The 21,487-nt window shown below is 42.6% G+C and overlaps 2 protein-coding genes across 2 annotated transcripts; both read right to left on the bottom strand.

Moving 5' to 3' along the window:
* Nucleotides 1-683: 683 nt before the first annotated feature.
* LOC134436038 (progranulin-like) lies at nucleotides 684-7,279 on the bottom strand. The gene is made up of 6 exons (XM_063185067.1): nucleotides 7,234-7,279; nucleotides 4,675-4,772; nucleotides 4,310-4,444; nucleotides 2,593-2,736; nucleotides 2,149-2,292; nucleotides 684-1,528 (listed from the first exon to the last, which is right to left on the bottom strand). The coding sequence occupies exons 1-6, from the start codon at nucleotides 7,277-7,279 to the stop codon at nucleotides 1,400-1,402; spliced, it is 696 nt and encodes a 231-aa protein (XP_063041137.1). The 3' UTR covers nucleotides 684-1,399.
* Nucleotides 7,280-11,927: 4,648 nt separating this feature from the next.
* Nucleotides 11,928-20,275, bottom strand: LOC134436647 (progranulin-like). Its single transcript, XM_063185960.1, has 7 exons — nucleotides 20,132-20,275; nucleotides 17,764-17,907; nucleotides 15,282-15,623; nucleotides 14,734-14,868; nucleotides 13,378-13,497; nucleotides 12,548-12,688; nucleotides 11,928-12,126 (listed from the first exon to the last, which is right to left on the bottom strand). Exons 2-7 carry the CDS (start codon nucleotides 17,905-17,907, stop codon nucleotides 11,998-12,000), a joined length of 1,011 nt encoding a protein of 336 aa, XP_063042030.1. The 5' UTR covers nucleotides 20,132-20,275; the 3' UTR covers nucleotides 11,928-11,997.
* Between the last annotated feature and the right edge of the window lie 1,212 nt (nucleotides 20,276-21,487).

Raw genomic sequence — 21,487 nt, 5'->3', positions numbered from 1 at the left:
CTTTTTCACCTGGGAAGAGGCTAAGGTTAATACTATGGCTTGAACCTCAAATGTTATCAGTTAGATTCCCAACAGCACTAGTTGGGTGTGAGTGATGAACCAGCACTGAGGTACCTTGAGTATGGTACCGTTCCGCCACACTTTCCCCCATTTTCCTTCATGACTGAGGTACCTTGAGCATGGTACCATTTCGCCACACTTTCCCCCATCTTCCTTCATGACTGAGGTACCTTGAGCATGGTAACGTTTCGCCACACTTTCCCCCATTCATGACTGAGGTACCTTGAGCATGGTATCATCCCGCCACACTTTCCCCCTTCTTCCTTCATGACTGAGGTACCTTGAGCATGGTGTCATCCCGCCACACTCCTCCCATTGGGGTGCATTTGGACTGCCCCTTACATGGGTGCAATGTGTTGTTTGACGTGCTCTGTTGTGTTCTATCACAATGGCAATGGGACTTTCCGAGTGGAACTTTCATTTTCACTTAAAGGGACACTGTGCAGGAAATGGTCAAAAGAGGTACTGCAACTATGCTGCTCATTGAAACTGCGCTGCCTGTTGCCAAATTTTATCTTTACATGAAAGTTTACTTAGTAATAAACAAATATTTTCTAGTATGGTCCAAGTACAGTCATTTTTGCAGCTAAAAATGGCTATTTTTGGAAATTCAAAATGGCGGACCATGGAGAAGATCCTCCTTTTCATGTATAAAAAGTGCAATTTTTCCAGTCATAATGAATACCTAGAATTTGATGGTGGTGGTAAGTATTCATGAAAAATGTAACATTAGTGAATGGGCAGCATGAATTCTGGAAATAAACAACAAAAAATCTCACACAGTGTCTCTTTAAGGTAGAGTACACAACGCGTGTTTGAACCCCCCGCGACAATCAAGTGTCCCTTATTTTTATTTCTGAAAGGTGGCAACCATAAGTGCGACTAAATTCTGTTTTCTATGTGAAACACACATCATCTATGGTTAAAGCAGGACCAGAGCTGTATGGATATACTAAATCTCATACAGAATTCCTAATCCAGTGTGTGAGAACAAAGTCACACTGACTCAAATTAAGTTTAAATTTATTTACTGTGTATTTATTTATTATTATTATGTATTTATTTATTTATTTATTTATTAACAGCCTTAACTGTAGGCTAATTCATGATTGTGAAATGTGATTGACGTGAGTGATATGAATAGAAACACATTTTCTGCTCAGTGCTAAATGGAATGAAATGAGATTTTTTTTAAAAGAATTGCCATTCTAGAATGAAGCGTGCTGACTGCCATTCTAGAATGAAGCGTCAGAGATTCTTTAACAGAAGCGTGCTAACTGCCATTCTAGAATGAAGCGTGCTGACTGCCATTCTAGAATGGCATATGCAGACTGCTGCATCATATTCTCAGTATCTGGCCCATGGAAGCTGAGGTGATGGAGTTCTCTCCTTGATTACAGCTCAAAGAGGACTCATCACATGTCATGTGATAATCACAGCAGTGTCTGCCATCCGTGCAGCACACTCCCTATGCAGAGAGAGAGAGAGAGAGAGAGAGAGAGAGAGAGAGAGAGAGAGAGAGAGAACCATTAGCGACGTCTGATAACTCATGCTTTTACTACAAGCTGCCCCCATGTGGACATTACAAAATACCACAGACAATGCCTTTACAGTAAGTGTAATGCAATCAATACATTAGTGTAAAACATACTGTATGTAGCCTCTTACTGCAGATGGGGGCCTATTCACTATTTGCTGAAAATACTCAACTACAACATAACAACAGCGATGTGACAGTGCCGAGAGCCTTAAGTAATAGATTAAGACATAGCCATTACAATTTGGTGACAGTAAGGTTATTACATAGGCTCTGCGCTAAGGGGCTAAAAAGAAGACATATTATAGCTCCTTTGACTAGTGCTCAAAAGCATTTTACAAGCTCTGACAGGCAGCAATCCCTCTCTATAGTGCTCAGGAAATTGTTGAGACACCAAGTACATAGAAAGCTGTAGAAATGTCTTTGAATAAAAGACAATTAATCATGTTGACTGGGTAAAATCTGGTTATAAACCACAGTTACACAGAAAGAGTTTGTTTTGTAGTTTGTGTATTACTGTTTATTTATGTCTAATCCTATACTGTATTTACCAGCCGGTATGGGCAGCAGCCCCACTCGCCGGTGGGGGTCCTACAGCAGGAGTGGTCAGCGGGGCAGTAGAACCTTCCGTCACAGCGGATGACGCCCCTCAGGGCCACTGCTCCACCTCCGGGGGCCTCCAGTCCCTGCCCCTGCTCCATCACACAGTAAAAAATGGGGTGTTAATATTGTAGAGTAAACTCATATAACAGATAGCGTATTTACAACACTGCGGAGAGTCAAGTTGCTTAAACGGTAGTTAAAAGTCAGTGTAAAATTTTGCAGATGACCAGTGTATTTTTTTTTCGCATTGGAGGGTTGATATTTACGAAATATTAATTAACTTTCAAAATGTTACACTGACCAAAGACAGCTATCTACACTTACAGTATATTTGAGTGGGGCCAATGTTATTTGAAATAAGTTAAAACAACACTGATATTTTTGCTGTTCACCTCCAGAGTGGTCCAGATGTCCAGGGGGGCCAAGTCCGCCACACAGACCCTCCGCTCTCTATCACAGTGGAACCCCACCTGGCAGCAGCCTGCCTCATCCCCATTCAGACAGCACGGGTCCTGCATAGGGAGAGAACCAAACAGCTTAGTGTACAAGGATGCAAGGACGTAAGGATACATGCATTATCAGCAGCCTGCTTTATTCTCATTCAGACAGCACGTGCCCTGCAGAGGGAGAGTGCCAAACAGCTTGCTCTGACAATGTAGTGTACAAGGATGCGAGGATTCAAGGATACATGCATTATCAGCATCCTGCCTCATTCCCATTCAGACAGCACAGGTCCCGCATAGGGAGAGTACCAAAACAGCTTGTTGTAACTACTATGTAGTGTACAAGGATGCAAGAAAACACAATATATCAAACAGCTTGTAGGTACAAGGATGCAAGAAAACACAATACATCATGTGACTATGTAGGATGCAAGGACATAAGGATGCATGCATTATCAGCAGCCTGCCTCATCCCCATTCAGACAGCATGGGTCCTACATGAGGAGAGTACCAAAACAGCTTTTAGGGTACAAGGATGCAAGAAAACACAATACTGTATATCATGTGACTATAAAGGATGCAAGGGAATGTGCATGGATGCAGACATCATGGGGAGAGTGCATGGGTAGAGTACCAAAACAGCCTGGTGTAACTACTATGTAGCCTACTGTACAAGGATGCAAGGACACAAGGATATATGCATGCACATGCATGCATCCTGGTAAGTGCATAGAAACATCAGCCTTTTGTAACTACCTGAAGGGTACAAGGATGCAAGCAAGCATAGGATACAGGAATACTGTTGGAGGAATGTGCAGGGATGCAGGGAAGGGAACAAATAGGTAATGGGATGTATTAAGGGTGGACCATTTTCATTCAGACGGCACAGGTCCAGTAGACGGGGAAATCCCATGCTGCTTTGCACAATCATTCCGATCTGAAAGACATATCTCACTTGTGATACAGTCTGTTGTGAACCAGGCAATGGGTCTAGGGATGTGTTTCTCCATAGCATCGATGTTAGCAACTTACTTGGTTGAAATGCAACTTCCCATACTGTAGGCCTAACCTACCAATTTGCGTATGGATACAACAAAGCATGGATGCAAACATACAATGTGTCCATAGTTACACTCTCAAAATAATCAAAGCACTATAGTACTATTTTTTAAATGACCATTTACTATGCCCATGTGTACTATTTGTAATTAAGACAGTATTATAGGAGTGTGATTGCTTTTGCCTCTTTTCCACTGCTGGTTTTCTGGTAGGCCTACAGCTCGACACAGTGCGACTCAGCCGCCACTTTTTGCTTTATGATTAAGATGTGTCGTGCCTATTCGAAAAGCAAAAATAGGTGGCCGCGTCATACGGTTTCGAGCTGTAGGCCTACCAGAACACCTGGGTCAAAGACGTGCAAAATGGCATTGTCATTCAGTGTAATGGATGCCTTCTGCTGACTGTAACTGTAAAAAACATGACTCTTTTTATTTATTTATTGTTACAGGGAATTCATGAAAGCCTCGGCTGTCATCCATTCACTTGAAACAATTTAAAAATCATGTTTTATGTTTTTTTGCAGTTACAGTCGGTGGAAGGTGTCAGTAACACTGAATGACAAAGACGCCTTTGACCCACCTGCAGTGGAAAAGAGGCATTTGTGTACCTGATAGTCAGTCCTGACAGCAGGTAGTTGGGGAGAGGCAGGTATGGAGGCACTACCACTGAGGCAGCGGAAGGTGAGGAGATCGCAGGTGGAGCCCTGAGGACAGCAGTGGAAACCATCTGCACAGCACTGGCCCTAAACAAACAAATCAATGAATCAATTAATCAATGAATCAATAGGAGCCATGAGGACAGCAGTGAATACCTTCTGCACAGACCCTCCAAACAATCACATCAAAGTTCATGAAAATAAGCACATGCCTTCAGTAACACAAGGTGTGAGGCAGGGAAACTCGAACAAGGATGAAAGTTTAGAAAACACTGCACAGTTGCATAAGAATGAGCTTAATCCTTCTTTTCACTTACCAAGGGGTAGGGACAGCAGGCCCACCCACCATGAATGGATTGGCAGCATGTCCAAGAATCAGGGCAGTTATGATAATCATCACATTGCAAGCCAACTTCTTATATCTCCTCCAAAATGGCCAACTCTCTGCGGATAACACTGTTGTAAGACTTGGGAAGAGAATTCTGGAGGGCTGCAGTTTCAGGATTCTTGGCCGGTTTGTTCCTGTGCCATGGCAGTCTATCCCATGGTTGGCCTTCCTTCACACATGAGAAAGTGTCTTCGCTGCAATGGTACCTTGTTGGGCAACAGTTGACAAGGTCTGGACAACAGACAGCCTTGAGTGATGGAGAAATATATGAACCTTATCAGCAACAGGCGAAATGGATTCATTAGTTACAGTCCAGTTCCACATCAGGCTTGTACGAAATTCCAAATGGAAAGAATTTCAATTCAAAGTAATGCCATAATATGAACAGAAGGTGGTGGTGTTCTATGTACTGTAAGGTAATGGCACCACCTAGTGTTCGTATTATGGCATTATTTTGAATTGAAATTCTTTCCATTCGGAATTTCGTACAAGCCTGTTCCACATACAGTATTCCAAATAAAGATGCACCGGATCCTGATTTTTAGGATCCTGCCGGATACCGGATCCACTGCTTAAGATCCCGGATCCTACGAAAGGGTTGAAACACATAGCCTACTCGCACACGTGGGCCCTTTTTTATTACGTTGGCTCAAACTATTTTTTAGACTCATTGGCTTACTGCCACACTGCCTGCACTGGCCGCTTCCAAAGGGCTTTCACTCCATGCAGCAATTGGGGTTGTGAAAGACTGACTGAAAAACCTAGAGATGCACCAGATCCTGATTTTTAGGTAACTGCCGGATACCGGATCCACTGCTTAAGATCCTGCCGGATCCGGATTCTGTGAAAAACCCTATTATCCTGCCGGATCCGGAACCGGATCTTGGATCCTGTGCAGCTCTAATAAATGATTTGATTTTATCTGTTCAATTTGACAGGTAAGACAAGGTCGTCTGGAACATGTGGCTCTGGATTGTAACTAATGAATCCATTTTGTCCATCACTGAACCTTATATGAACCATCGTAATTTGCAACCTTAAAGTAATACTTAATATTTTTTTCATATAACATCATAGAATGTTCAGTGGCGCTCGTAATTTTACATACCCTGGATGAATGTTTAGTTTTGCCATTTTTTCCCCAGAGAATATGAATGATAACACAAATCCGTGTCTATCACTTTATTATTTGTTTGAGTGATTGAATGTTTATTGTAAAACAACCGTGTTTTGTTTTTTGAAATAATACAGAAATGATATCCAATTAAGATTGATCATAAGTTTACATACCCTGGTGAGCTGATAAAATCCATACAACTTCACACAAAGTTGATCCAGGTAGATAAATGCTGAGGTACTCAAGGTTGCAATTTTTACTTGTTTTATTTAGCTACGATGTCTACGCGTTTCGGACCTTATAGCCTTCTTCAGGGCGTGACTGATTGAAAGTAAAAAATTGCAACCTTGAGTGCCTCAGCATTTGTCTACCTGGACCAAATTTGTGTGAAGTTGTATAACTAACTAGCCAAGCTTACTCTTGATTTTATGGTGTATAATCCTGCATACCATTGTTTCTCTATGTGTACTCGTTAATTAATAACTTCTGATAGCCTTGTGAAAAGGTGCTAAGGTGTGACTGACTACAGCGTCATGAACTCACATTGTGATATCGGCAGCAGCCGTAACCTTTATGGGTCACGCAACAGGTGTACCCATCTGGACAGGTGTTTCCATCGGGGCATAGGACTGAGGCCGAGACCAGGCGCACACAGAAGGAAGCCAGCACAGCATGGACCAACATCTGCAGCCAGGGAAAGATCTGACATTTAGGAGCTGCTGGTAGGCCTACATACATTTTTTCTGCTGCATTCAATAAGAAGGAAGCATTCATACTCAACTACATGAAATTAATATTGACATTATCGAGAGCCTTAAGTATTTTGAGGACAATAAGTTTATAACATCGGCTCTGTGCAAAGGGGTTAAAAGTGTATTTTTGAGACAAATAGGTGTATGCCATTGAAGAAGTCTCATTGAGATAAAAACAACCTGCTATTTCTGAACCCCAAACTCAAAATGATAGTGATAATAATAACGGTACACAAATACCAAATACCAAAAAAAACAAAAAAAACAGATTGCTCACCTCGCATTAACAGTTGATGGATCGAGACATTTAGCTTTCCTTTCTTTGTCACTTCTTGCTCTAGCCTTACAATCTGACAATGTGACAGTCAGTCCTCTGTCTGGCATCTTTTACTTCCTCAGGAACTTCCCTTTGTAAACAGGATGTGAGAGAGTTTAACCACCCCATACCACCCATTTGTCCATTTAGCCCTTCCCACCCATAGTCTGCAAATGCAGAGGCAAGGCGATACCACCCATCAGGGGCGCTGACAGCTTTGGCCGGGCCCAAGAGTCAGGACAAAGTCATCTGAAATGCTCCCCTATGCCACTGCATCCTCGCAGAGTACATTCATCCGAATACTTCTGGCATCCCTGCCGACAGGCAAAAGGCTGCCCTCAGCCGCCATCCTTCGGGGCTATACGCATGAACGACCATCCGGGTACTTTGCTCCTAAATATGCGTTACGCCCCTTTATGGGTGAAAACAAACCGAATGTCTCATCAACTTACATGCTACATCGGCTACCCTAAATGAACACAGTACATGCTTCAGTCACGGCCGTTTGGCAATATTATTTGAACAGCCGGCAACACAACACGTTTTCGGCATGTTGCGCGTGAACAACGCTTGTCCACAGGTCCTTATCTTTCGTTTATTAAACCCCAACACCACCAATTGACTTGCATTGCCTGTTTTCCCCCACAAATGGGCGTAACGCACATGGAAAACGTCACGCCGTTCATGAGTATAAAAGGCAGTGGGCACCTGCGCAGATCCTCTTTCCATCCCTTCACTTTAACGAGACACACTGATTAACTTAACGTCCCACAATTCAGTTTAAACGTCCGACTAAAACCTTTCCTGTTTGGTAACGGTTAAGGGCGCTGAATCACCAAAGTAAAACTTCTGTCTTCAACTATCTTCGAAAGCAGCGGAATTGGTAACTTTGAAGACTGAACCGAAGACCTGCGTTCTTCTCTGCTGGTCGACCATCTTACCCTCCAAACAGAACTGAACATTTTCATACTTATTACTGTATCAAATTAAAATTGGTGTTCCACAAGGTTCCATTTTGGGGCCATTATTGTTCACCATCTACATATAAATTATATTTGTGCACATGCAGATGCTAATGCGCACCTGTATGCAGATGACACTATTTTAGGGACTGTTCGTTATTTATTTTTGGGGTCGCCGGAAGATGTCCACCTTTGATCGTCAAATTTTGCATGACCCTCCCCTAACGAGCTTCAAAACTTTGATGACCCTCCCCGCGACGCCGTCAAAAAAATGCATGACCCTCCCCTATGGAGAAGTAGTAAATAGCCCTATTCTACCTTATTTTTTATTTTTTTGACAAACGTTGATTGACCAACGCTGCTGCTAGCTTACTGGATGTTATTGTAGGCGCCCTCTTGAAAACTATAGTAGTCTACTTCACGAACGCGGGGGCATTTCATACAATTTGATTTAGCTTATGATAACTTATGATAGCTCTTCGACACAACAGAACACAACGGGGTATGAATCTGTGATCAATTTTAGCTAAATGGAGAAGCGTTTCTGAGGCTATGTTACATCAAAGCATACAAACAAGGTAGGAATGCTTTTTTCTAATAAATGTGCCAAACATTTTTGGATGACCCTCCCCTAGCCAGCTTAAAAGAAATTGATGACCCTCCCCTCAGCAATGAAAAAAATGACGTGACCCTCCCCTATTTTCTTCCGGTGACCCCGAAAATAAATAACGAACAGTCCCTTATACTGCTATGCCCCATCTCCTTCTGAGGCATTAGCAAAACTTCAAGTAGGCTAGCTTTTATAAAAAATCTGGAAAATCTACACCTGGTATTGAACTCAAACAAAACCAAATACATGTTATTTACAAATTCTCGCACTCAAATCTTGCCTCAAATTAGTACTCTACAGGGACAGGTGATAGAAAGAGTGTCAAGTTGCAAATATTTAGGCTTTCTAGCGGATGAAGACCTAACTTTTAATTGTCATGTTACCAATTTGCGTAAACTAAATAAAATAAAAATAAAAATAAACAATCCTATTGTTTTCTTCCTCAAATAATAGATATAATCTTAGGATATTATTCTCTTTAACCTACCTACCCCAAGAACCAACCTTGGAAAATTTGCATTTCAATACAATGCCCCCTCAACCTGAAATGAACTTCAGAAAGAGCTGATGCTAGATGTGTTCATTGCATGATCTGATTTTAAGTCATGTACGTGCGGACACGTGCGGAACACATTATCAGAGTGTTTTTGAGGTTTTGTGGTTAAGTTTAATATATTGAACAAATTCAGTGTAACATGTCTTATGTTCATCTTGTAAGTGTCTGCTGTGTCTGCTTTGGTCTGTGCTTCTTGTTATGTCCTTGTTGTGTGTTTTATCTCTGAACCTGTATCTAACCTGTTGCCCTGTACGCTATGTTTTTTTCTCTTGCCTTTCTTGGTGAGTAGTGTGCATTTGTGCTGTCTGGTATGGTGCTGCAGATGTCTTGCCATCTCGATGAGCTCTGTTTGTCTTGCTTGCATGTTTTTGTTATGTCCTCATTTGTAAGTCTCTGCATGGTTATGTCCTGCATGTTTTTATGTCTCAATCTTTTATGCTTTGCTTTCTGTGGATATGATGTCTTTTGTGACTTATTTGTTTCTGTCTGTATTGTGAGTCCTATGGAGTGTGTTTTGCGTTTTTGCTGCTCTCTTGGCTAGGGCCCACTTGAAAAAGAGGCAACTGCCAATGTGTTTTACCCTAGTAAAATAAAGGGGGAACAATCACAACACATAGGAACTAGCTTGCACCCATCTTCTTCGTGCTGAAGTCTACCATGGGGCTTGGCTATAAGATGCATCCTTTCACTAGGTTGATGGAAAATGAGTTGCATGCTTCCAAATAAACCCATCTTATATTAATCAAACCAAAGTAGTTCTTGCACTGGGGACCTCTATTCCCTACTAGGGGGCAGGGCTGGCCCTTGGCATAGGCAGTATAGGCAAATGCTAAGGGCGCCACTCCAGTAGGGGGCGCCGCACCAGAGAATCAGGGAGGGGGAAAAAAATGAAGGAATCTAATCTAATCTAATTTTAGGAGTCTAATCCATCACAATGAACAGAAATAATTACAGTAAACCAACATGAAAAACATCAAAACAACTGAAAAACAACCAAGGTATTGGGCAAGGCCAGGGTGGCAGCAAACTGAAACATTTTACAATGTAGGGGGCTCTGAACTCATGCTCGCCCAAGGCAGCAAATCGACAAGGGACGGCCCTGCTAGGGGGCCTCCTGCCATGACAAAGGGCCCACATGCAGCAATTGACCCTGCTTAACGATGATATATCAGACACGACGACGAGGCCCCTGATTGGACGAGGCCGCTGATTAGACGAGGCCCAGGGTATTTTCCCGACCTTGCCCAATGGTAAAACCAGAGAGAGTAGAGAGAGAGAGGTTCCGTTGATCCATTGTTTCCGGGTTCTATTATTGCAAGGGGGAGGGGGGGAAATCACCCTTTAGGCAGACCTAAGGACTGTTCTATTCAATGCTAGGAGTATTATGACACGCCCCTTTAGGCAGACCGGAACCTGGTCATGTTTGGTGCCCATAGCAACCTATTACATTGGCATATCTCTATATACTTAAAGAATCTCTGGTAAAACCGCCCCTGCTTCAACAGCACACAGAAGGACACCCAGAGAGAGATCATCATCGGTGACTGGACTGCATAATCAACCACCCGCACCCACCGTAAACTCTTTTGACTGCTGCTAGCGCCCCCCCTCCCCAAACAACCAGGAACAACAATCTGCTTTAGGTAGGACTTTTATTGCACTGACTGATCTTTTCAATACAGCAAAACAGGACAATCACTTCTTGTACCACTGTGTGTGTGTGTGTGTGTGTGTGTGTGTGTGTGTGTGAGTGAGTGAGAGTGAGTGAGTGGGTGCATTCCAATATGCAACCTTGCGTCCTCCACTTGTGCTTGTGGCCTCGCCCCGCCTCCTGGCCCCTGGCTATTCAAGTGATACTTCACAGTGATTTCTTCCTGGACTATGCATAGTTTGAGACACCTGGACACTTTGAACACATTGTCCAGTTATTGACTCTTTTGGCTGCTCTGTGCCTGCACATGTTTGTGTGTGTCTTTTGGACTTTGACTTTGGCTAAATGTGTGTGTGTGCTGTATGGTGAATATATGTTCAATGATGTGTGTAATGTCTGTTTTTCTGTATTACATTTGTATGTATGAAACTAGACACCTAGATCTCCCTCGGGATTAATAAATGATGCTCTACTCTACTCATCCTTGCAGTGAAAGATGGAGCATTATTGTGCATGAAAACAGGGTTGATCTTCATGTTCCTGTATTGTGTACTATTTGATTTTGGGTTGAACCATGGCCAAAAATCTTTCTTTTAACCCCTTAAGACGCGGCTTAATACATTTGTTGTTACCAGTATGGTAATGACCAAGTTGTGGTGCATTTCTAAAGGGCCTGTGTTGTGTCATAGTATTGTAGTGCTATGGTAGTGACATTTCAATGATTATTACACCGTGCCACTGGAGGTACAGCGTACATGAAGGGACTACAAACTGCAGAATTCCCTTTTACCTCTTCTTTGACAAAACAGGGTAAAACTAAGCAGCTCTGCTGACAATGCCCTCCCAGTCCATCATCACCACCATCAAGCTGGTGATGGTGCAACTGAATTCTGTTTTCTAGGCTATAGCCTATGTGAAACAGACACCAGTTACATGGTTAAAGCAGGACTAGAGCAGTATGGAAATACTAAATCTCATATAGAACTCCTAATCCGGTAGGCGTATGTGAGAACAAAGTCACACTGAGTCAAATGAAGAAGTTAAATTTATTTATTTATCCTTTACTGTAGGCTAATTCATGGAAGAGGTAATTAGAAGAAGATTGTGAATCTGATCTCTGTTATTGATAGATGTGATATGAATGTAAACACATTTTCTACTCAGTGGTAAGTGGAATGAAAATAAATGAAAAAGAACTGCCATTCTAGAATGAAGTGTGCTGACTGCCATTCTAGAATGAAGCGTGCTGACTGCCATTCTAGAATGAAGTGTGCTGACTTCTGAGGCATCAGATTCTCAGTATCTGGCCCATGGAAGCTGAGGGGATGGAGTTCTCTCCTTGATTACAGCTCAAAGAGGACTCATCACATGTCATGTGATAATCACAACAGTGTCTGCCATCTGTGCAGCACACACCCTATGGAGAGAGAGAGAGAGAGAGAGAGAGAGAGAGAGAGAGAGAGAGAGAGAGAGAGAACAGTTTAGTGATGTTTAATGTCCAATGTCAGACAACCCGTGCTTTTAATACAAGCTGCCCCCATGTGGCCACTCCAAAATACAGACAGTGTCAAATATATTTTTTAAAGAATACCTCTTAGCTTAACTCCTTAGACTAGTAATCAGAAACGTATTGGTACCAGTTCCACTTTATAGTGCTTAACAAATTGTTTAAACACCAAGTATATAGGCCTACCTGTAGAAATGTCTTTGGATAAAGCCCATTAATAATGTTGACTGGCTAATATCTTGTTATAAACCACATTTACACAGAAAGAGTTTGTTTGTTTTGTAGTTTGTGTATTATTGTTTATTTATGTCTAATCCTATACTGTATTTACCAGCCGGTATGGGCAGCAGCCCCACTCGCCGGTGGGGGTCCTACAGCAGGAGTGGTCAGCGGGGCAGTAGAACCTTCCGTCACAGCGGATGACGCCCCTCAGGGCCACTGCTCCACCTCTGGGGGCCTCCAGCTCCTGCCCCTGCTCCGCCACACAGTAAAACATGGCGTGTTAATATTGTTGAGTAAACTCATATAACTCCAGACAGAGTATTTATAACACTATGGAGAGATGATCAGCATAATTACAACTAGAGATGCACCGGATCCTGATTTTTAGGATCCTGCCGGATACCGGATCCACTGCTTAAGATCCTGCCGGATCCGGAACCGGATACCAGATCCTACGAAAGGGTTGAAACACATAGCCAACTCGCACATGTGGGTCCTTTTTATTACGTTGGCGCAAACTATTTTTAAGACTCATTGGAAGAGTTAGATACTTCAAATGTAGCCGGTACAAATTTTTAGGTAACTGCCGGATACCGGATCCTCTGCTTAAGATCCTGCCGGATCCGGATAGTCTGAAAAACCCTATTATCCTGCCGGATCCGGAACCGGATCTTGGATCCTGTACATCTCTAATTACAACGCTATAACAAGATGACTACTCGCCCACTCTGGTCCAGGTGCCTCCAGTGTTCAATAGCTTTTCCACATTCCAGCGTTGACATTAACAAAATATTTAGTAGTAGTAGAATTAACATTTTTGCAATGACCAAAGATTAAAATCAACACTATTACTTTTTGAGTGGGGCCAATGTTATCTGAAATGGAGTCAATTTCAATCTTTCAGAGTTAAAACAACACTGATATTTTTTTACTGTTCACCTCCAGAGTGGTCCAGATGTCCAGAGGGGCCAAGTCTGCCACACAGACCCTGCGCTCTCTATCACAGTGGAACCCCACCTGGCAGCATCCTGCCTCATCCCCATTCAGACAGCACGGGTCCTGCAGGGGGAGAGTACCAAAACAGCTTAGTGTACAAGGATGCAAGGACACAAGGATACATGCATTATCAGCAGCCTGCTTTATTCTCATTCAGACAGCACAGGTCCTGCAGAGGGAGAGTGCCAAACAGCTTGCTCTGACAATGTAGTGTACAAGGATGCAAGGATTCAAGGATACATGCATTATCAGCATCCTGCCTCTTTCCCATTCAGACAGCACAGGTCCTGCATGGGGAGAGTACCAAAACAGCTTGTTGTAATTACTATGTAGTGTACAAGGATGCAAGAAAACACGGATACATGCATGCACATGCATGCATCCTGGTAAGTGCATAGAAACATCAGCCTTTAGGCAATAAGTCCAGGCATGTGTTTCTCCATAGCATCGATGTTAGCAACTTACTAGGTTGTAATGCAACTTCCCATAGGCAACCTACTAATTCGCTATAGTATGGATACAACAAAGCATGGATGCAAACATACAATGTGTCCATAGTTACACTCTCAAAATAATCAAAGCACTATAGTACAATTTTTTTTCAAATGACCATTTACTATGTCCAATTTTACCATTTGTAATTAAGACAGTATTATAGGAGTGTGATTGCTTTTGCCTCTTTTCCACTGCCGGTTTTCTGGTAGGCCTACAGCTCGACACAGTGCGACTCAGCCGCCACTTTTTGCTTTACGATTGAGCTGTGTCGTGCCTATTCGAAAAGCAAAAAGTGGCGGCCAAGTCACGCTGTGTCGAGCTGTAGGCCTACCAGAAAAATGGCAGTGGAAAAGAGTAGTGGTGTGGATCGGCACTACCCTCGCGATCCGATTCGATCACGATTCGGGAGGTAGTAGATCCGATTCGATTCGATTCTATTAGATCCAATCCGATCCGATCCGATTCAATTCTACAATGCATTGCAATGCATTACATTTCTACTGAACGCAAAGCAAATGTTTAATCAACCATGATGAGGCAATTCAAGTAGTCAGATACTGAGCAACAATTTATTGGCTGTTTTCTGTATCAGTCTGTATCAGTCTTGCAATGTTTTGAAGTGCTTTTATTTAATTTAACATTCATTTGCTCCCGAAATATCCATGGAAGTAATTGAAACTTAAAAAAAATGCCGGATCGATTCTGGAACTTGCCGGATCGATTCTGGATCGTCCATGCCCCACATCGATTCGGATCGCCGAATCGATCATTGTTGACACCACTAGAAAAGAGGCATTTGTGTACCAGGTAGTCAGTCCTGAGAGCAGGTATTTGGGGAGAGGCAGGTATGGAGGCACTACCACTCAAACAGCGGAAGGTGAAGAGGTCGCAGGTGGAGCCCTGAGGACAGCAGTGGAAACCATCTGCACAGCACTGGCCCTAAACAAACAAATCAATGAATCAATCAATCAATCAATCAATCAACAGGAGCCATAAGGACAGCCATGGCTGTAACTACCATAGAGGACATCACATACACCTAACGAAGACCAGACTGCATGGTCGAAACATTGTGTTAATAAACCGGGAGCAGCAACAGTGTGCGGACCTTCCTTCTTTTCATGTTTAATCGTGTTTAAGTCCGGCGCCTGTTTAATCTGGATGTGTGCACTCTCCAAAACGCTACTACCATAGAGGACACAGAGGTCATGTCCTCTGTAGGCCTATTTTTTTTCCAGAAATGTGGACTGCCTTGGCCAGGACTCTTTGGCAGAAAAGTTCTAACTCAACGTGACCACTTCCTGGTTAACGGAAGATTAAATCAATTTAATAAAATAAAAATGTTCACTCACTAAGATGTAGGGGCAGCAGCCCCAGGCCCATGTGTACACACTTCTGCAGCATGTATAACCATCAGGGCAGGTGTGATAGTTGTCACAGTGCACCACGTCAAGACCAACACCGGATGGCTTCTTCAAAATGGCCGACGACTCTCTGACGGCAATGCTGTTATCAGGCTTGGGAAGTGAAAGCTGGGGGGCTGTGCCAGTTTGGGATGTTTCCTTTTTGACAGGTGTGTTCTTGCTCCATTGCAGCCTAAGCCACGGCAGACCTTGTTTGACGCATGTGTGAGTGTCTTCTTCACAATGGTAACCGGTCGGGCAGCAGTGGAGCAGGTCTGGACAACAGACAGCCTGGAAGATACAGTACATATCAGTGAAGGTTATATTTAGTAACTTTGCAATTTGTCACTTTTAAGCACTACTAGTACTAGTGGTTTTTATCTTTGGTTGATCAACATGTTTGTAATCAACATCATTTTAGGTCTTTGGAAAGGCTGCCAACCTCTCACCACCATTTTTAAATCAGTTGATCAGTAGTACCAAAGAGGGTTGAGACAAGAGGGCTTACTCACGTCATAACAGCGTAGTAGGAAATGATGGCGAGGGGAGTACGGAAATGTTATTCACTGTGGAACAGGTCATAGGACAGCGTGAATGTCTGTCAGCTGTCCTTAATTACCCCCAGCAATTACTGCTGACCAACAGCTGCCGTTACTTGGCCACAAATTATCCATCATGGTATCGCCCCCACTGACCATGTGCAAGGGAGTACCAAAATGGCATCTATCGCACCCACTGACCAATGACCATGCGCAAGGGAGTTAATTTTCCATCCACTCGTGTCCTCAGGCAACGCCCCCGTACTACACCGTGGCCAATGCATTCCCCGCCAAGAGATTGTTCTTTCTCTTGAATTTCTTTGATTTAACATGGATGGACATAACAACAAACAATGGGCATTTCTCAAAAGCTAGTGCAGTGCACGTCCAAGTGTATCAGCCTAATTAGTCACGCCCAGTAATTGCATACTCTTTGGTGAGCTCTACGGGATATCCAATCACTGGGTGTGATTAATAAAGAGTATCCAATCACTGGGTGTGACTAATTAGGCTGATACACTTGGAAGTGCACTGTCCTGGTTTTGAGAAGGGCCCAACGTCTCCAACTTAGTTTTGGAGCACTTAAACAAGCTATCAGTATGAGGAACAGAGTAAACAAAGGCATAGCAAATTTAAACAACTCAGTGGTCACACCAGGAGGAAGAAGAAGAAATGAGAGGACACAGACGTATGTCATGTTTAAAACACACACAGAGAAAAATTGGTTTCAATTTCTACCTCATTGGGAACAACTGATTGTTGTTCTAGCCGCATCCCTTTTTTGGACCAATGAGGTGTCCTTTTAAGCCATGTACTGTAGCCTAGGCTACCTTCTTAGGTAAAATGTGGAGTATCATATAGGATCTGGTTTCTCTTAATTAAATACCTAAATCTTGTATGTTAAAGGAACAGTCCACCCTTTTTTGATTTTCACAGATTTGCAGTAGGCCTATTTCCAAGTATTACACATAAATGTGCATATAATTTTCTTCAGTGTGTTCAGTACCTATTAGTAGCCTATTAGTATGACTAGCATAGCTTAGCATTATCACTGGAAATAAATGGTACCATTAGTATTCAGCCACAAGTGATCACTGGGCAGAATTAAATAACAATTTTGCATTTTACATTAATTTTATAGTGGTTTATAAGAACATTTGATGATGTTTTATTTTGTACCATAGCCTTCCATTGCTACACTTACTATGGTTATACCGAATACTAGTGCTTGAGGGGGAGCAAGGGGGAGCTAGCTCCGGAACCTCAGATGAGAGCTCCGGAACCTTGGATGGAACCTCAGGGAAAGACATCACAGATCCCCCCTCCTGGGGGAGCCACCCATCCTCTGTGCTCCGGGACCTCCCACTTGACAAATTAAGCACTGCCGAATAGGCAATGCAAACACATAGAGAAAAATTACTAGGCTATGTACAATATGGTGTGTACCAAATGCACACTTTCATTTATATGTCTCTTTGTGTTTAATTTAACATGGCTTCATGACAGGGTTGCCACCTCTGTCTGAAAAAAAATCCTGGACATTTCAAACTCAATCAACGTTTTTGCTTGTGGTATCCTTCATTCATTGTCCAGGAAAGTTTTTTTTTTCCTGGACAGGTCATTAAAATCCTGGACAATCAGGAAAAACCTGGACAGGTGGCAACACTACTTCATAAGTTTATGAACTCACTAATTCGACGCCCTTTCGTACTTACCGCTTACGTCATACGACCCTAACACTAAACCTAACCCTAACCTTAAACCTAAACCTAACCCTAACCCTAACCTTAACCTTAACCCTAACCCTAAGCTTAACCCTAAACTTAACCCTAACCTTACAGTACCACTCAAGTACCGAGAAGGCATCAAACTAGTGGGTCCCATGAACTTACGAAGGGATAGACGCAGCAGCCGTAGTATCCTGTGTTGGTCAGGCAGCAGGTGTTCTTCTCTGCACAGGTGTTTCCATCCGGGCATAGGACTGAGGCCGACACCAGGCACACACAGAAGGAAGCCAGCACAGCATGGACCAACATCTGCAGCAAGGAAAGAGCTGACATTTAGGAGCTGTTGATGCACATACCGTAGGGCAGTGGTTCTTAACCTGGGGTGCGGGCACCCCCTGGGGGTGTGCCAGAGATTTCAGGGGGTGCACAGAATTTTGTTTGTGTTGAGGTTGTGACAAATTCTGCTTGGAAACATAATAATTAGACCAAATTAAAGGCAAATTGAAACATATTTTGGTCCCCATTTTAAAGTTATTAAGGTATTGATTAATGGCTCAAGCAAGAATCATTGTAATTAATGACTTAAATATTTTTGTGTGTGTGAATACACGTGTAGAAGTTTGGGTAGGGGGTGCGAGGCTTGTCTTCGGCACAGGGAAGGGGGTGCGTTAAGAAAAAAAGGTTAAGAACCACTGCCGTAGGGTAGCCTCTTTGTGCAGATGGGCATACCGGCCTGTGTAAACATTGCTGAAAAAATCAAAACAATAAGGTTATAGCATTATATCCGTGGCATAGTAGTTAGAAAGTTGGTCTTTCGATCTAGGGGTTGCCGGTTCGAATTCCCCCTGACCTCTCCCTACATTTCCATCCATGGCTGAAGTGCCCTTGAGCAAGGCACATAACCCCACATTGCTCCAGGGACTGTAACCAATACCCTGAAAAGTAATAGTTGTAAGTCACTTTGAATAAATGAAAGCGTCAGCTAAGTGCAATGTAATGTTGTGTAATGTAATGTAATGAATGTATAATATAGGCTAATTGATTTCTCTGCTCACCACACTGGAGTTGACATAACTACATCTAAATTTGGAAAACCTCAACAATTTCTTTGGCTTGTATTTTCTAATGCACATTTCTTACAATGGAGTTCAGATGTTTGGCTTTGTGCCAGCATACAGTACATCTAACACATAAATATGGAAGTAAGGAACCACTGTGTGCCTACAGTAAGGGGTGGTTTGTGCTTTTTTTTCAGCCTGACGCAGGCAAGTCAACGCAAGTGTGTACAAAGCTTTTGCTGAAGCCGGACAGCTTGATGCATCATTTCCCTTTGTGGGAACAGGAGCTGAACCGCAGCTGAAGCAGTGCTAAACTACAATTGAATAAATAAAAATAAATATATTTTGTGTACATAAATGTTAAAAACATACACAAATGTTAAAATGTAAGTTTTAAATGTTTAATATGACTGGAAAACAACATTTTCACTACACTATTCTTTTTTTATCTTAATGTCTTGTATTTAGCTTAAGCAATGATGCCATGGTTTCACCTCTTCTGAGCTGTAGTTGTGACTTACATTGGTAATGGGATGAGTTGAATGTCATACCTTTTTTCTAAATAGATGTCTGCTTGTGTGAATGGCATTCATATGCATTTAAATAGTAGCCTGATTATCATCGACTTTCAAATCTCTTCGAGACTTGGTCTGACCAAGAGCATAACAATCAACATTTCCCAAACGGCATTTCCCAAATGGCCTCCCTTGGTTTGCTAAAGATTGCTTGCTCCCCAACAGAGTGGGGAACTCAGACAGTACTTGCATTGACTCTTGACCTGACTGGTAACGCTGAAGATGTTGCGTCACTAGGAGGGCACGGCCTGGCTAGTTAAATAGGCCCTAGAGTTAAAAGAGGTGTGTTTCCTAACCAGCTATTTACAGCCGTCTGTATGAGGGGAAAGGAGAAATGAAAGCTGATGACCTTGAATGGCCCACATTTGTTAGATGTTTGTCATCGCAACACACATGCATCATGTGATCAACATGTGTATTTAGGTGGTTTTGATGTGTGTCTGGTGCTTTGCTACGTAATTTATATACATAATATATAATGTGATAGGTGAACAAAATTGTGAGAGTTTTTTTGTTTGTTTTGTTTCTAGAAAACGCTGCGGTATTCTTTTTTTTTATCCTCATGTTTTAGCTAAAGCAATCACAGTTCACAGATACGGCCCAATACTCTCAAATGAGAACATACAGTAACTCATACACACATAGTCAAGATTCCAGTAATGTTAGAAAATATGACATCAAAGGGGTAATGCCATGCGCTTCTGTTTTGTCATCAATTAGGCCTAATTCTCAAGTGGAGAGAGAAGACATCGGGGCAGCACATATGCAATTCTTTTCTGATTTTAATCATGTGTGCAGCATAGAGACTAAAAGTTTGATGGATATACCATCTTCAAAAGAGTCGATCTGTGCTGTGACTTCTCTCCAGTTAATACAAATATAACATCTCAGTAGTCTCACCTTGCTTCCACAGCTGATTGGCCGTGGCGTTTTGCTCTCCTTTGGTTGTCACTTGTTGACTCGCCCAGTCCTATCCTTACAGTCTGACTCCTATCAGTGACAGTCTTCTCTCTGTGTCATCTGCTTTTATTTCCCCTGGAACTTCCTCTTTTAATGAAATAAAACAAGAAGTGAGAGAGTATAACCTCTGTATGTGATCCATGATACGCCCCATACGTCTCTTCCATAAAACAGCAAGTTCAAAACAGCTCTCATTTGATTGGCACACATCTGGCTAAATTATGGGGGGGTTTTTTTGGATTGAAATTGTTTCAATTCTCAACATTGTTTACAGATGATGCTTTTTAAACATACAAAATAAATGTTAAACTTTAAGACAAACTTATATAGATTTTCCACGTGAGGTTATAAAACATCAGAATGTTTAAAGATGCACAACTGGTGAAATTGAACTTGCTTGGTTAAATAAAAACTACTGAGACTATTGGTGTGGCAATCTAGCCAGGCTGTGCCCTCCTAGTGACGCAACACTTTCAGCGTTGCAGTGTGTGTGCTGTGACCAATGGTCGAGTTGTAAAATCAAAGTAGGGGGGATGGTCAGAGATTGATTCTAATTATTGGGAGTTCGGGGGTTTCTCCCCCAAATATTTTAATACAATATGTGAAGAAGGGAGGCCTGTTTTAGAGTGGGATGAGTTTCCATGTTCATTGAGGAGGATGATTTAAGACCATTTTCATTGGTGGGGGGATGGCATCCCCCGTCATCCCCCTACAACTCAAGCCCTGGCTGTGAAGGTCAATGACAATGAACCCAAGTCTTTGTGGCATTGCAGTCAGAACCCTTTTGGTCTGAAGGTCCTGGTTCACCTCTACCACGGCAACACAAATGGCCCAATTCTAGGGCAGAGGTCTCAAGATTGCAGATTGCAGGTTTGAATCCCACCCTTAGCTTCACCTACCTTCACCTACTTCCATGGCTGAACTGACCCTGAGCAAGGGACCCAACCCCACATTACTTCAGGGACTGTAACCAATACCCTGTAAATAACATTAAGTCGCTTTGCATAAAAGTGGCAGTTAAGAGTTGTGTAAAGAGTGGGATGATGACTGCCGTATAGGCACACCCATTAATTCCATGCAATGGACCCCAGGTGAAGCATTGATGAGGGGTCGCATGATGGGAGAAGCATGATGGGCCATGCGTGTGTGAAGGGAAAGGCAGTGTGATAGTGTGACCATCACTAGGGTTGTGGGTGTGCTCTGATTGTCACGCCAACTGCCAATGCCAACCTTACCTGGGTCTTTGGTATAGCGGTCAGAGCCTCAGTTTAGTACCTGTGTGTAGTAGTGCGTTCT

Source organism: Engraulis encrasicolus, chromosome 20 (assembly GCF_034702125.1).
Source record: "Engraulis encrasicolus isolate BLACKSEA-1 chromosome 20, IST_EnEncr_1.0, whole genome shotgun sequence".
NCBI classification, from domain to species: domain Eukaryota; kingdom Metazoa; phylum Chordata; class Actinopteri; order Clupeiformes; family Engraulidae; genus Engraulis; species Engraulis encrasicolus.
This window is presented reverse-complemented; position numbering and strand designations above follow the sequence as displayed.